General features: G+C 49.9%; 1 protein-coding gene across 6 annotated transcripts in view; it reads left to right on the top strand.

Annotated features, from left to right (window-relative positions):
• Positions 1–349: 349 nt before the first annotated feature.
• The window catches only part of ADRB3 (adrenoceptor beta 3), a 20,996-nt gene continuing 9,008 nt past the window's right edge, over positions 350–12,337 (top strand). For 2 of the 6 annotated variants that reach the window (XM_081809136.1, XM_081809157.1), the window contains exon 1: positions 350–1,958. In XM_081809136.1, the coding sequence (XP_081665262.1) occupies positions 763–1,958 (1,196 nt within the window). In that variant the 5' untranslated portion in view covers positions 350–762. Of the gene's footprint in view, positions 1,963–2,631; positions 3,886–7,730; positions 7,843–8,424; positions 8,518–12,337 lie in introns of those variants that run through there. The other 4 variants (XM_031036910.2, XM_081809130.1, XM_081809150.1 and 1 more) reach the window with 4 other exon arrangements.

Raw genomic sequence — 12,337 nt, 5'->3', positions numbered from 1 at the left:
GAAAAGAGCAAGAACAACAAAAAGACAACCGAAAACTGGAGGAGCAGGGAGGGTAAATGAAATAGAAGAAGGGAAAGGGCACAAATTTCATCAGAATGAGGTCTTGGGAGAAGAGAGAAGACACTGGCTGACCTCTTTTACTTACAATATTTTAGAGAAGGACACTCAGGTAGATGAGGTGGTACCGTGGATCATTTTGCTTGCCCTGGGAGGGTTACCTTTTCCTCGAACAAGGTAAGGTGGTGGTGGGGGAGTGTGTGCGGGGCGTGGTCTTCATTAGTCTTCCGCTAGCGTTGCTGCTGGATCTTCCCGGGGAATTGGTGCAGAGTTCCAAGAAATCAGTGCCGACGGAGTGCTGCGCTGAGTGGGTGCAGTGGTTATAGCAGGAGTGGGCACAACGGCGCAGAGAAGTCCCGGTGTCCGTACTCCAGATATATTTAAAGGAAAACTCAGACATCCATCTCTCTTCCCCCCCCTCCCTCCAATTCCCTTCCTGACGCCCGGGCGTCAAGACTATTGGCCGCTGCCCCTTTAAGGGCCTCCACTCCTCCCCCCCTACACGCCCCCCCAAGCGGTGGCACCAAGCGGGTTGGGGGTGGGGGGGAGGCTGAGCGTTCTCGGCCGGTCAACTAGGGAAGATGGCCCAGGCCGAGGAAATCGCTCCCACGCCCCGTTGTCCCCTCCCCTGAGCAGGGGGGAAGGGACCCATCTAGAAGGGAGACCCCCTCTCTCTTTCCCTCCCGCCCCACGCGCGCCGCGGGAATGGCTCCGTGGCCTCACGGGAACAGCTCTCTGGCCTCGTGGCCGGCTGCCCCCACCCCGACGCCCAGTACTGCCAACACGAGTGGGCTGCCAGGGGTGCCGTGGGCGGTGGCCTTGGCGGGGGCGCTGTTGGCGCTGGAGGTGCTGGTCACCGTGGGAGGCAACCTGCTGGTAATCGTGGCCATCGCTCGGACACCGAGACTCCAGACCATGACCAACGTGTTCGTGACTTCGCTGGCCACAGCAGACCTGGTGGTGGGACTGCTGGTAGTGCCGCCGGGGGCCACCTTGGCGCTGACTGGCCACTGGCCGCTGGGAGCCACTGGTTGCGAGCTGTGGACCTCAGTGGACGTGCTGTGTGTGACAGCCAGCATCGAAACCCTGTGCGCCCTGGCCGTGGACCGCTACCTGGCAGTGACCAACCCGCTGCGCTACGGCGCGCTGGTCACCAAACGGCGCGCCCGGGCGGCAGTGGTGCTGGTGTGGGTCGTGTCCGCCGCGGTGTCGTTTGCGCCCATCATGAGCAAATGGTGGCGCGCGGGAGCCGACGCCGAGGCGCAGCGTTGCCACTCCAACCCGCACTGCTGCGCCTTCGCCGCCAACGTAGCCTACGCGCTGCTCTCCTCCTCCGTCTCCTTCTACCTCCCGCTTCTGGTGATGTTCTTCGTCTACGCGCGCGTTTTCCTCGTGGCCACGCGCCAACTGCGCCTGCTGCGCCGGGAGCTGGGCCGCTTCCCGCGGGAGGAGTCCCCGCCGACTGCGTCTCGCTCTCTGTCCCCCGCCCCGGCCGGGCCGTGCGCTTCGCCCGCAGGGGTGCCCTCTTACGGTCGGCGGCCCGAGCGCCTTCTGCCTCTCCGGGAACACCGGGCCCTGCGCACCTTGGGTCTCATCATGGGCACCTTCACTCTCTGCTGGTTGCCCTTCTTTGTGGCCAACGTGATGCGCGCTCTCGGCGGCCCCTCTCTGGTTCCCAGCCCGGCTTTCCTGGCCCTTAACTGGCTAGGCTATGCCAACTCCGCCTTTAATCCGCTCATCTACTGCCGCAGCTCCGACTTTCGCAGCGCCTTCCGCCGCCTCCTGTGCCGCTGCCGGCGGGAGGAGCACCGCGCCGCCGCCTCCCGGCCTGGCGACCTCTCGGGCGCCCCTGCGGCCCTGACGGGCCCCGCGGAGTCCAGGCGGCGCCCATCGCTCGACGGGTAGGTAACCGAGGCGAGGAGGCCGGCGGCTCAGGATCAGGAAGCATTCGGTGTCTCGTTTGGTCATTTCGAGTTTGGGGTTCGGTAGGATAAGGTGGGGTTGGAGAGGTCTCTGCAGCGAAAGAAGGGGGGACATGGAGTAGGGAACCAAAATGGAACCCAGGACCCTTTCTTCTCCCGCATCCGAGCCACCTGCCCCAGGGTTGAAGCAAAGGAGGACAGAGGATTGTCCTTCACCCCAGGACCCACCCAGTATCCTGAGCCTGCCTGGTCAGCTCTAGATTTTCTAGCTCCGTTCTTTGGCCCCCCAGATTTCTTGCCACCACTTGGGCTGGCTTTGACTTGCAGAGAAGACTAGAGGCCTTCCCAAACTCTCGGCCTCAGCTTTGGTTTCTTTGAAAAGTTTGACAGCTACGGAGTGATAGTGAGAATCCCCTTGGGTATGAAGGATAAACGGGAGTGGGGGGACCCGTGAGTGTCAGTTCTCCCTGGAAGGAGCAGGGCTGGGTTGGAGTTGGGGGTGGGTGTTTTGTGGCTGGGTGGAGCCCGAATGCTTTTTTGTGTGATTACATACATACGCTTTCTAGGGTCCCTGACTTTTAGTCCTTTCCTCTAGTGCCCCTGTTCCCACCCTGTGCCCCTCACCCCAAGATATGTTATCTACGTTTTTCAGGGCTTCCTGGGGAATTTCTTAAGTCCTGAACGACAAGAAAGAACTCTGTTGATCCAGAAATTTTGGAAAGCCTCCAGTCCCTGTTTAGAATGAGCCCTGTGGAGTTTCCCAGCTGGAAATCTTTGACCTCCAGAAACTGATGACTTGGCCTCGGGATAGGGAGGGGGGCCACTTGGGGAGGGGAAATCCTTACCAAGTGGGTTTTCACCATCCTCTTGTCTCTCTCTTTCTGAGAGTTTTCTAAACCCCACCCCCGAACTTCACCACTACCTCAGCGGCCGAAGTATCCAGCGGCCTGAGCTCAGCTGCCTCAAGCAGCGGGACGATCACCTCGCTCGTTTCTGAGCTGTGTGCTTAGGGCAAAGGGAGCACTCCTCCTTCCATTCCTTCTGCCGCCTGCACCTGATAGACCACGCAGTGCTCTTCAGGCCCGGTGGCCTAGGCTGGGAGCGGAAAGCTAGAAAAGGTCCAGGTTTGGAGTTTTGTCCCCAACTCCATCAGTACGGATTTCTAAGCACCAGCCTCCCCCACTTTGGACACAGGGCAGCTCTGATCTACCTCACAGCAGTGTCAGAAGGACTTCTTCAGGGTTTTGGGGGGCTGGAGGGTGAACCATTAGAATGGATTCCTTCTTTTCCTTTAAACATCAGATTAATAAATAGTACTGAATGCAGTTCATCCCTTGCCTTCTTTTCTCCATTTCTTTCCCCTATAATCCACTTACTCCCTTCTTAGAGCTGGCTTTTGAGCAACGCAATAAATTAGGACTAATCCTTGCCCCTTTCTTCCTCATCGTCATTAAACAAAAGATGAAAATTCTGTTTGGGTGAAGGGGAGTGAGCTTAAGCCTTTGCCACTCCTGCATCCCCATCTTTCCGAAATTCATGGAATCCAGTTGTAAGTGGGTAGCAAAGCCAAGCTGCGCAAAGGACTTGAGTGCAGTGCTCATGGGAGAACACAGTTTGCTGTGCTCAGGAGCAGGGTCTATGGGGTATACGTCAGCTCCCATGCTATAAGCCAGTGGTGCATTCGTAAGACCCCATTGCCACTGGGAACGAGTTTTGCCTAGTGTTGTGTGTGTGTGTGTGTGTGTGTGTGTGTGTCTGGAGGCACAGGGCATTGTTGGTGTTGGGCAAATGTCTTTGGTTATAAATATATTCTGATGTTTCCCATCCTTTCCACAACCTCTCCCTTTCCGGTGCTGCAGAAATCAGTGTTATCCTTTTGCAGTAAAACTGGAGTTACAAGTTTGAATTAGTTGATAATTTTTCCCCCCTTATTCCAATTCTTAAGAACCTTATCAGGCAGTTTCCTATGGAAAGAAAATTGCTGTGGAAATCGCTGAACCATTTTGTGAGTTCTTATTTAAACTCCGTAAGCAGAGACCGTCGTCCAGGCTGATTGATGGGATGGTTAGTAAGTCATCAAATGTTTAATGTGCTGTGTTACAGTAAGGTACGATGCACCGGCTGGGTTCAGGGGCTCCAGAGTTACAAAGCCTCGATCTGCCCTGAGGCTAAGCTCAGTGGATTTCCACATATGGGTGTTCCCTGTGAATTGGACCCAGGCTCTGCTGCTCCCTTTTCTCCAGGAGCCCAGGTTTTATTTCTTAGGATGTTTGCATGCCAAAGATGACTTTCTCCTTCTCAATCCAGAGCTGTGTGAGATCTCTGGAGTCTGAGGTGTGGGAGGTTTCTTGGCAGGGACTCAACTTTTGAATGCTTAGTGGAGAAGGCAGTCTTGCTTTGGCCTGGGAAGAAGTACGAGGGCCTCCTCTCTCCATCTCTGGATAGTTTTCCAACATCACTGAGGAAAGTTGTCCAGTCAGTTCTAGGCAGGGAAGAAGGATGATGTTTGGGCGGGGGGTGGGGGGTGGGGGGAGTGGGGCTCTGGTTTGTAGAAATGTCCTTGAACATTATCCAAGAGCTCATACTGCGTGAGTCTTGCTTGACACACACCCATGTGTCAGCTGTCAGGCCCCCTTAGAGTGTTTAGACTTGCACTGGGCTGTGGACTCCGTCTGCAAATTGTCACCAGGGCATCCGACAGATGGAGAGTCAGCCATTCTGGTCATCCCCCCAGCACCTTGTGGCCAGGTATCAGGCTGAGGGAGATTTACACCTTGGATGCCGAGCAGGCTGCTTTTGCTAGCATGGGCCCTGAGCACTTGACCTGTGGAAGACAAACAACCATCCTCCGAACCCAGAGAGGTGAAGACTTACAGACCAGTGAGAACGAAAGAGCCTGTGGGACGCTGGCCTTGCTAGAGTTTGTTAGCAGGAGCTGGGCATGGGCAGAAATGATGGGGCGAAGGGGGGCGAGCTCAGTAGAGAGGGAATGAGGAGTGGCTGGGTTTTCCAGAGGTGACTTAACCTTCTGCATCAGGTCATCAGGTGGAACCGCTAAGGAGGAGGCAGAATTACGGTAAGGAGGAGGTTGAGAAAGGCTTTCCTAGGACTCTCCCCATGGTAGATTCTTCTGGGGGATGGTGGTAGGTGCAGGCTGTGGACCTCACGGGTAGTCATAGGGCTTTAATCCCACACCAGCTTTATCCCTCAACTCTTAGAGAGTAGGAGCAGCTTCTCCCCTTTCATTCGGGGGCACAGGTGAAAGCCACGGGAATAGTGCTCCTTTATGCTTTGATCCTGAAAGCCAATCATCTGGGCCCCCTGGGCTCCCTCTCGTGCTTCCTGGCTGCAGACCTATGTCTGTGTTTGCATGTCTCTCCAGAAGTGGGGACCTGCAATGGGGAGGGGGTACAGCTGATGCTCTCCCCCACCCCATGCAAAAAGCCCTGGATCCACTGTTGGCCAATTAGTTGAAACATAATATGCAACTCAGTTAAATTAGCAGAAACTCCAGGAGGCCATCTAATTTTCATAGCTATTATGACATTAAGGAAAATCAAAACGCTTTCCTCAGCGTCCTCATCTATAAAGTAAAGGGAGAAAGGTTGACTTTCTCTCTTCTCTTGCCTTTAGAGGGGGAATGAGGGTGCCTGGGATGGCTGGCTCTCCTAAAGCTCTGTGCAGTCCAAGGCAGAGAGAGCGTCCAAGTTTCCGTCTTGCTCCACCCCAGGCTGGGCGCCCCCTGATGGTTATAGGAGGTACAACAGGTGTGGGCTTTGCAGTGTCGGTCTGTTGACTAGAGGGGCTGCAGGAATGCGGTTTTCCTAAGGCCAGGGACTATCAGAGCTGGGAGAGATTGTAGAAATGATTTAGTCCAGTCCTTTGATAAAGTGGATGAAGAAACTAACTTCTAGAGAGGTGAACTGTAAGTAGCCAAGATTACTTTAGTCTGAGAAAGGCAACACTGGTAGTGTAGAGAGCACCAAATTTGGGTCTGGAGAAGCAAGGAAGGGAGAAGGAAGGAAATGGCCATTTATTGAGCACCAATCCACATGCCGATACCGTAAGAGGTGATCTACAAATGTTACGTTGAAGTGACAACAAACAGTAGAGCCTCATAGAAATCAAGTATCTTTTAACCCAGTCTACCAGACTCCAAAGTTCATTTTATTTCCCTTCCACACACACTGATAATCAGTTATGTGACACTGAGCAGGTTACTTGGCAATTTTTTTGCCTGTGAATCAAATGGAGATTCCATTATTGTTCTACTCAGCTCACGCAGACTGGTTTTGAAGACCAAATGGGAGACCGCATATAGAACAGTTTGGAAACCGATAAGGCTCCTCTGGTGTAGTGTCATCGGAGTAGGGAGCAAGGATTCGTCTCAGGCCTCCTGGTTTTGGTCTGTGGATAGTCCTACTTCCACAGACAGCCTAGATCTTGGACTTGTTTTTGGCCAGGGTGGGCATGTCCCTCCTGATTTTTCTTCTGCAGGTTCATCCCCGCCACAGACAGATGCCCCTGGTTTCATATCCACATCACGGCACACACGCACACACACACACACACACACACACGGCTCTTTTTTCACATTCAGACTCTGGTCTGGCCTGTGCCTGACATTTGGTCCTGGTTTGACTCACCCATCCACTTCCCACGCAGCATTTGTGATGAGCTAAATCTTAAGGATGGACAGGAGTTTAGGATAGAGGGCACTTCTGGATGTGAGAGCTTTAGGGCACATTATAGGAAAGGTTCATTAGAATTGAGCCCTAAAGAACCAGAAAAGAAGATGATCTCTTAGTTTGCTAGGCCCGGTATAACAAATTCCTTTTCCCATAGTTCTAGAGGCTGGAAGTAAAAAATCAAGGTGTTGGCAGGATCATGCTCTCTCTGAAGGCTCTAGGGGAGGACTCCTTGGTTGGCTCTTGTAGCTTCTCACGGCTGCAGGCAATCCTTGGCATTGCTTGGCTTGTAGCTGTGTCATTACAACTTCTGCCCCTGTCTTCACACGGCCGGCTCCCCTTGTGTGTCTGTGTCCACATTTTCCCTCTTCTTGTAAGGACACCAGTCATTGGCTTAGGGCCCGACTTAATTCAGTATGAGCTCCTTTTAACTTGATCACATCAGCAAAGACCCTATTTCCAAATAAGGTCACGTTCACAGGTTCTGGGGGTTAGGACTTCAGTGTATCTTTAAGGGGGACATGGTTCAACCCACAACAGAGGGTATCATGGGGAAGGAGGAATACTGTCATCCTAGCTTTTCTGTGTTCATCTTATTCCTGCTGTTTTAAACCCACATTTTCAAGGTTCTGCTTCATCCTGTACTCAGTTAGAAGGGTGGTTGGGGTGCTATCTATTCGTGGATTTCCACTTCTGGACCTTTCTTCCCTTCTCCCTGGGCCCCAGATTTGAGAAGCCACTGAGCAAGTCAGACCTTGTGTTTGTTGTCTCCTGTGGACAGAAGTTGCTCTCCATTCTCCATTCTTCCCTTCTTCCTTTAGTGATAGAACCCCTAAGTTTTAGCTGGGCACATGGTCTTGCTAAAGACATTACAGCCTCCTGGCAGATACAGGTGTGACTATGTGACTACGGTCTAGCCAATTGAGGTATACAGCTTCCAGGTCTGCCATTAAAGGGAGAGGGCATATCCTCCACATCCACTTCTCCCATTCCCACTGGCTGGAATGCAGGTGTGATTGTAGGAACTGAAGCAGCCATCTTAGGTCATGACCCTGTGTTACAGGTGGCAGAAGAACCAGATAGGAGGAGCCCGGGTGTTCAAAAGTGTGCAGTCATCATGTCCACCATGGATTGCTTATGCTTAAGACTCTTACATGAAAGAAAAATAAACTTGTATCTTGTTTAAGCCAGAGTTATTTTAGCCTTTTTTTTTTTTAAACAGCAGCTGAATCAAACAAATTCATCAATGAAGGGATAATAAAGGAGGGTATAAATGAATGGGCATCTGCTGACCTTCTGTGATGAATGTAGCTTGGGTGACAAAGCTGCCTTGTTTTGGTCCTCTTAGGGCATCCCTGATCTCTGGGAATTGGCATCTCTATAGAGTTGGAGTTTATGTGGCCCCCGAGACCACCAAGTCTGTCTCTTTGACCTTGATTAGCACAGGGACAATGATCAATGAGTGTATTCATTTTCCAAGGCTGCTGCAACAAGTTGTCATGATCTTGGTGGCTTAAAATAATAGAAATTTATTCTCTCATAATTCTGGAAGCCAGAAGTCCGAAAGCAAGGTGTCAACAGAACTGGCTCCTTCAAGAGGCTCTGAGGAGGAGTCTGTCCCATGCCTCTTTCCTAGCTTCTGGTGGCTCTGGCAATTTTTAGCATTCCTTGGCTTGTAGACATATCTCACTCCGATCTCTACCTCTTTCCTCACTTTCTTCCTGTGTCCATGTATGTCTTTTTTCTGTCTCTTATAGGGACACACATCATTGGATTTGGAGCCTATCTTAATCCAGGATAATCTCATCTCAAGATCCTTACCTTAATTATATCTGCAAAGACCTTTAATCCAAATAAGGTCACATTCTGAGATTCCAGGTTGACATATATTTGGGGACTACCATTCCACCCACTATAGTGAGAGACACTTATAAATCCTTTAACTGAGAGTTCTCATCTTGAAGATTATCATCCACTCCAGTCGCCCCTCAGGAAAGGGCTGTTCTCTCCAGAAGCTCATGCTCTGTGGTAGGCAGAACTGAGAACTCTGAAGGACCCCTGTCCTCATATAATTCCCTCCCCTTGAATGTGGGTGGGACCTATAATTTGCTTCTAGGAAATAATAATATGGCAAAGGTGATGGGATATCACTCCTGTGATTATGTTATATTAGATGGCAGAGGTGAAAGGATTTCAAAGATGTAATTAAGGTCTCTAATCAATTGACTTAAGTTAATTAAAAGGCAGATTAGCCTGCGTGGGCCTGACCTAATCAAACAAGCCCTTTAAAAGGAGGTCAGAGGTCAGAGATGGAAGAAGTCAGAAAGATACTCTGGCTGGCCTCCATGAAGCTAGCCACCATGAGTTCCACAAGTGCAAGGAAGTGGATCCTGCCAACCACCACGTGAGTTGGAAGAGGACACTGAGCGTCAGATGAGACTGCAGCCCTGGCTGACATCTTCACTGTAGCCTGGTGAGACCCTGAGCAGAAGATCCAGCTCCCCCGTACACAGACTCTTGAGACATGGAAACTGTGAGGTAATAAATGTGTGTTGTTCTAAGCTGTTAAATTTGTAGTAATTTGTTACACAACAATAGAAAACAAACGCAGATTCACTGCACAATTCTGTCCGAAGGCTGCTCTTTATAACAGTCCTTCTCTGGTGGTGTTTTGTTTTGTTTTGTTTTTTAAAGTTTATTTACGTAAGCAATCTCTACACCCAACGTGGGGCTCAAACTCACGATCCTGAGATCAAGACCTGCACACTCCACTGACTGAGTCAGTCAGGTGCCCTTCTCTGGTGGTGTTTTTAAAAGTTTCCCATCAGAAACAAAACTCCAGTGGGACCACAAGCTCAGGAAGATCCCATGACCTGCCATGGTTTACTATTCTTTCAAAGGACTATCAGAGACTCTTGCTTGAGTGTCTGAGGAACGGGGTCCTTTAGTCTTTGTCCTTCATGAAGGCCTGAGGGAATGACTAGTCATTCTATGATTCCTTGGCCCACACACACCTTTTTAAGAAAATGGGAAGCTAAAGGTTCAAAAGTGATTTATTTCTGAGTTGCTAGTGAGGAGCCATCCTTTATACCACAAAGACACAGCAAACACATTTACCAAAAATCTCTTTAGCAAGAACCAAGAATTGTTGTTTCCACTGTTGGTATTCCCAGAAGGGAGAAGGGATGGGTCACTTCTTCCCAGGGAAGAGAGAAGTGGGAACAGGAGAGCTTTGGATCAGCTCAGCACCACCCACAGTGTCTCTGGTTTCTCTCTAGTCACTGGATCATGTGAGTGAGCCCTTCCTCCCAGGCCTCCCCCTGGACCCAAGTCTGAACCTAATTGATGTTGGAATATTCTCCCAGAACCACAGGGAGGGGAACTAAGGGAAGAAGTATAGACAGCTGCTTTTCCAATGGAGAAATTCCTACCATTTTTGGGGAAGGAAAAACATATGGAGCTGATGGCGAATTTTACTGCTCCAGCAACCTCAAGATCTAGAGTCTAGCTTCCCATTTTCGAGGGAGGAACTTTTTTTTTTTTAAGATAGATTTATTTATTTATTTATTTGAGAGAGAGAGAGAGAGAGCGCACACGCGTGCAAGAGAGCGTGCTCGAGTGGGGGAGGGGCAGAGGGTGAGGGAGAGAGAATTTCAAGCAGAATCCCTGCTGAGCGTGGAGCCCGATGGATGGACAGATGGACAGACAGATGGACAGGACATGGGGCTGGATTCTAGGACCCTGAGATCATGACCTGAGCCAAGATCAAGAGTCAGATGCTTAACCGACTGATCCACCCAGGCGCCCCGGGAAGAACTAGTCCTAAGAACAAACTAGTTCTTACCCCTAACCCACTCTCATGCTCCTCCCCTTGGTAGGGTTGCTGGCTAGCTGGTATTGACCTGGGTGGTCTGGTATTGGACTTTTGACCTCATGAAAAGAAAAAATATTTAAACTTTGCCTTTTCTGTCCTTTAACATTTTTTTGCAAGTTGTTGTAATAAAAAATTCTTTAAAAAACAGGAGATAGAAAAGTTGTAAAAAAAAAAAAGTGGAAATTATTATTGACACACAAGATATTGTTTAAATTAAGTGGATATTTTTCAGGACTGCCCCTGCTCGTCAACACCTCCCTCGATGCTTGGTCTGGTGCCTGGTATTTTTAGGGAGGACATCTGGCAAGTCTACCCATTAGCCACTGCCATAGCTCGGGCCTTCATCACTTCTTAACCAAATTAACTAAAATAGTCCCCACTTGGCCTGCCGAGTTCTGGCTACCCTCCAATTCATCTTCCACAAGCCCCCAGAGAGATTCTTCTAAAATATAAATCTGACAATGTCATTCCCTTTCTTAAAATCATTCAATGGCTTTCTAAAGCATTTGGGGTAAGATTCAGACCCCTCAACACAGAGGTGTGGCATTAAATGGACAGTGCCTACCTTCCTTACCTGATTTCCCACCTCTCTCCTCCCCCATACCCTGTTAATGCAACCACACTTACATTTACTAAAGAACTCATTTTCTTTGTATCTTCACACAGACAGTACCCTCTGTCATCCTTCTAAACACAGATTGTACACTGTGCTCATCCACTCATCCACCCATCTCGGCAGTAACAGTGAGAATAGACTCTAGATATATTACAGGGTAAAACTGATACAGTTTGCCAAAGACTTGAATGTAGGGTATAAGAGAAAAAGACATCAAGGATGAGACCAAGACTTTTGGCCTGACCACCTGGCAGAATGGACTTGCCATTTACCAAACTTGGGTGGGGCGGGTGGTAAGGGAAGTGGGATATGAAACTATGAGTTAGTTTTTGGACACAATAAATTTGAAAAGTCTATTAATTATTTGTTGGAATATCAATAGGCATTTGGATTTCCAAACCTATAGGTTAGGAGGAAAGTTGGAACTGGATAGATAAATTTGACAGATGGATATTTAAGCTCATGGAAGTGGATGAGCTCACCGGCATGGTGACCATAGAAAGAGAAGAGAAAAATTCAGAGTATATACTACTGTTTTTTTTTTTTTTTAAAGATTTTATTTATTTGACAGAGAGAGATACAGCAAGAGAGGGGACAGAAGCAGGGGGAGTGGGAGAGGGAGAAGCAGGCTTCCCGCGGAGCGGGAGCCCGATGCGGGGCTCGATCCCAGGACCCTGGGACCATGACCTGAGCCGAAGGCAGACGCTTAACGACTGAGCCACCCAGGCGCCCCCAGAGTGTATCAAATCAATATATTGTACGCCTTAGACTTACACAATGTTTGTTATATGGCAGTTAGATCTCAATAAAGCTGGAAAAAAATAAAACAACTTCAGGCATGGGGAAAAAAAAAAAAAAAGAAAGAAAGAATTCCAAGGACCGAGGCCTGGAGCATTCTAACATTTAGAGATCAGAAATAGAAGGAACCGGGGCACCTGGGTGGCTCAGTCGTTAAGCGTCTGCCTTCGGCTCAGGTCATGGTCCCAGGGTCCTGGGATCGAGCCCCGCATCGGGCTCCCTGCTCGGCGGGAAGCCTGCTTCTCCCTCTCCCACTCCCCCTGCTTGTGTTCCCTCTCTCGCTGTGTCTCTCTCTGTCAAATAAATAAAAATAAAATCTTTAAAAAAAAAAAAAAAGAAATAGAAGGAACCAGCAAACGCAACTGAGAAGCAGCGCAGTGGG

The sequence above is a fragment of the Leptonychotes weddellii genome, chromosome 2, assembly GCF_054177405.1.
Source record: "Leptonychotes weddellii isolate Sample4059 chromosome 2, ASM5417740v2, whole genome shotgun sequence".
In the NCBI taxonomy this organism is placed as follows: Eukaryota; Metazoa; Chordata; class Mammalia; order Carnivora; family Phocidae; genus Leptonychotes; species Leptonychotes weddellii.
Note: the sequence above shows the minus strand (reverse complement) of the source record. Positions and strands in the feature narration are given on the sequence as shown.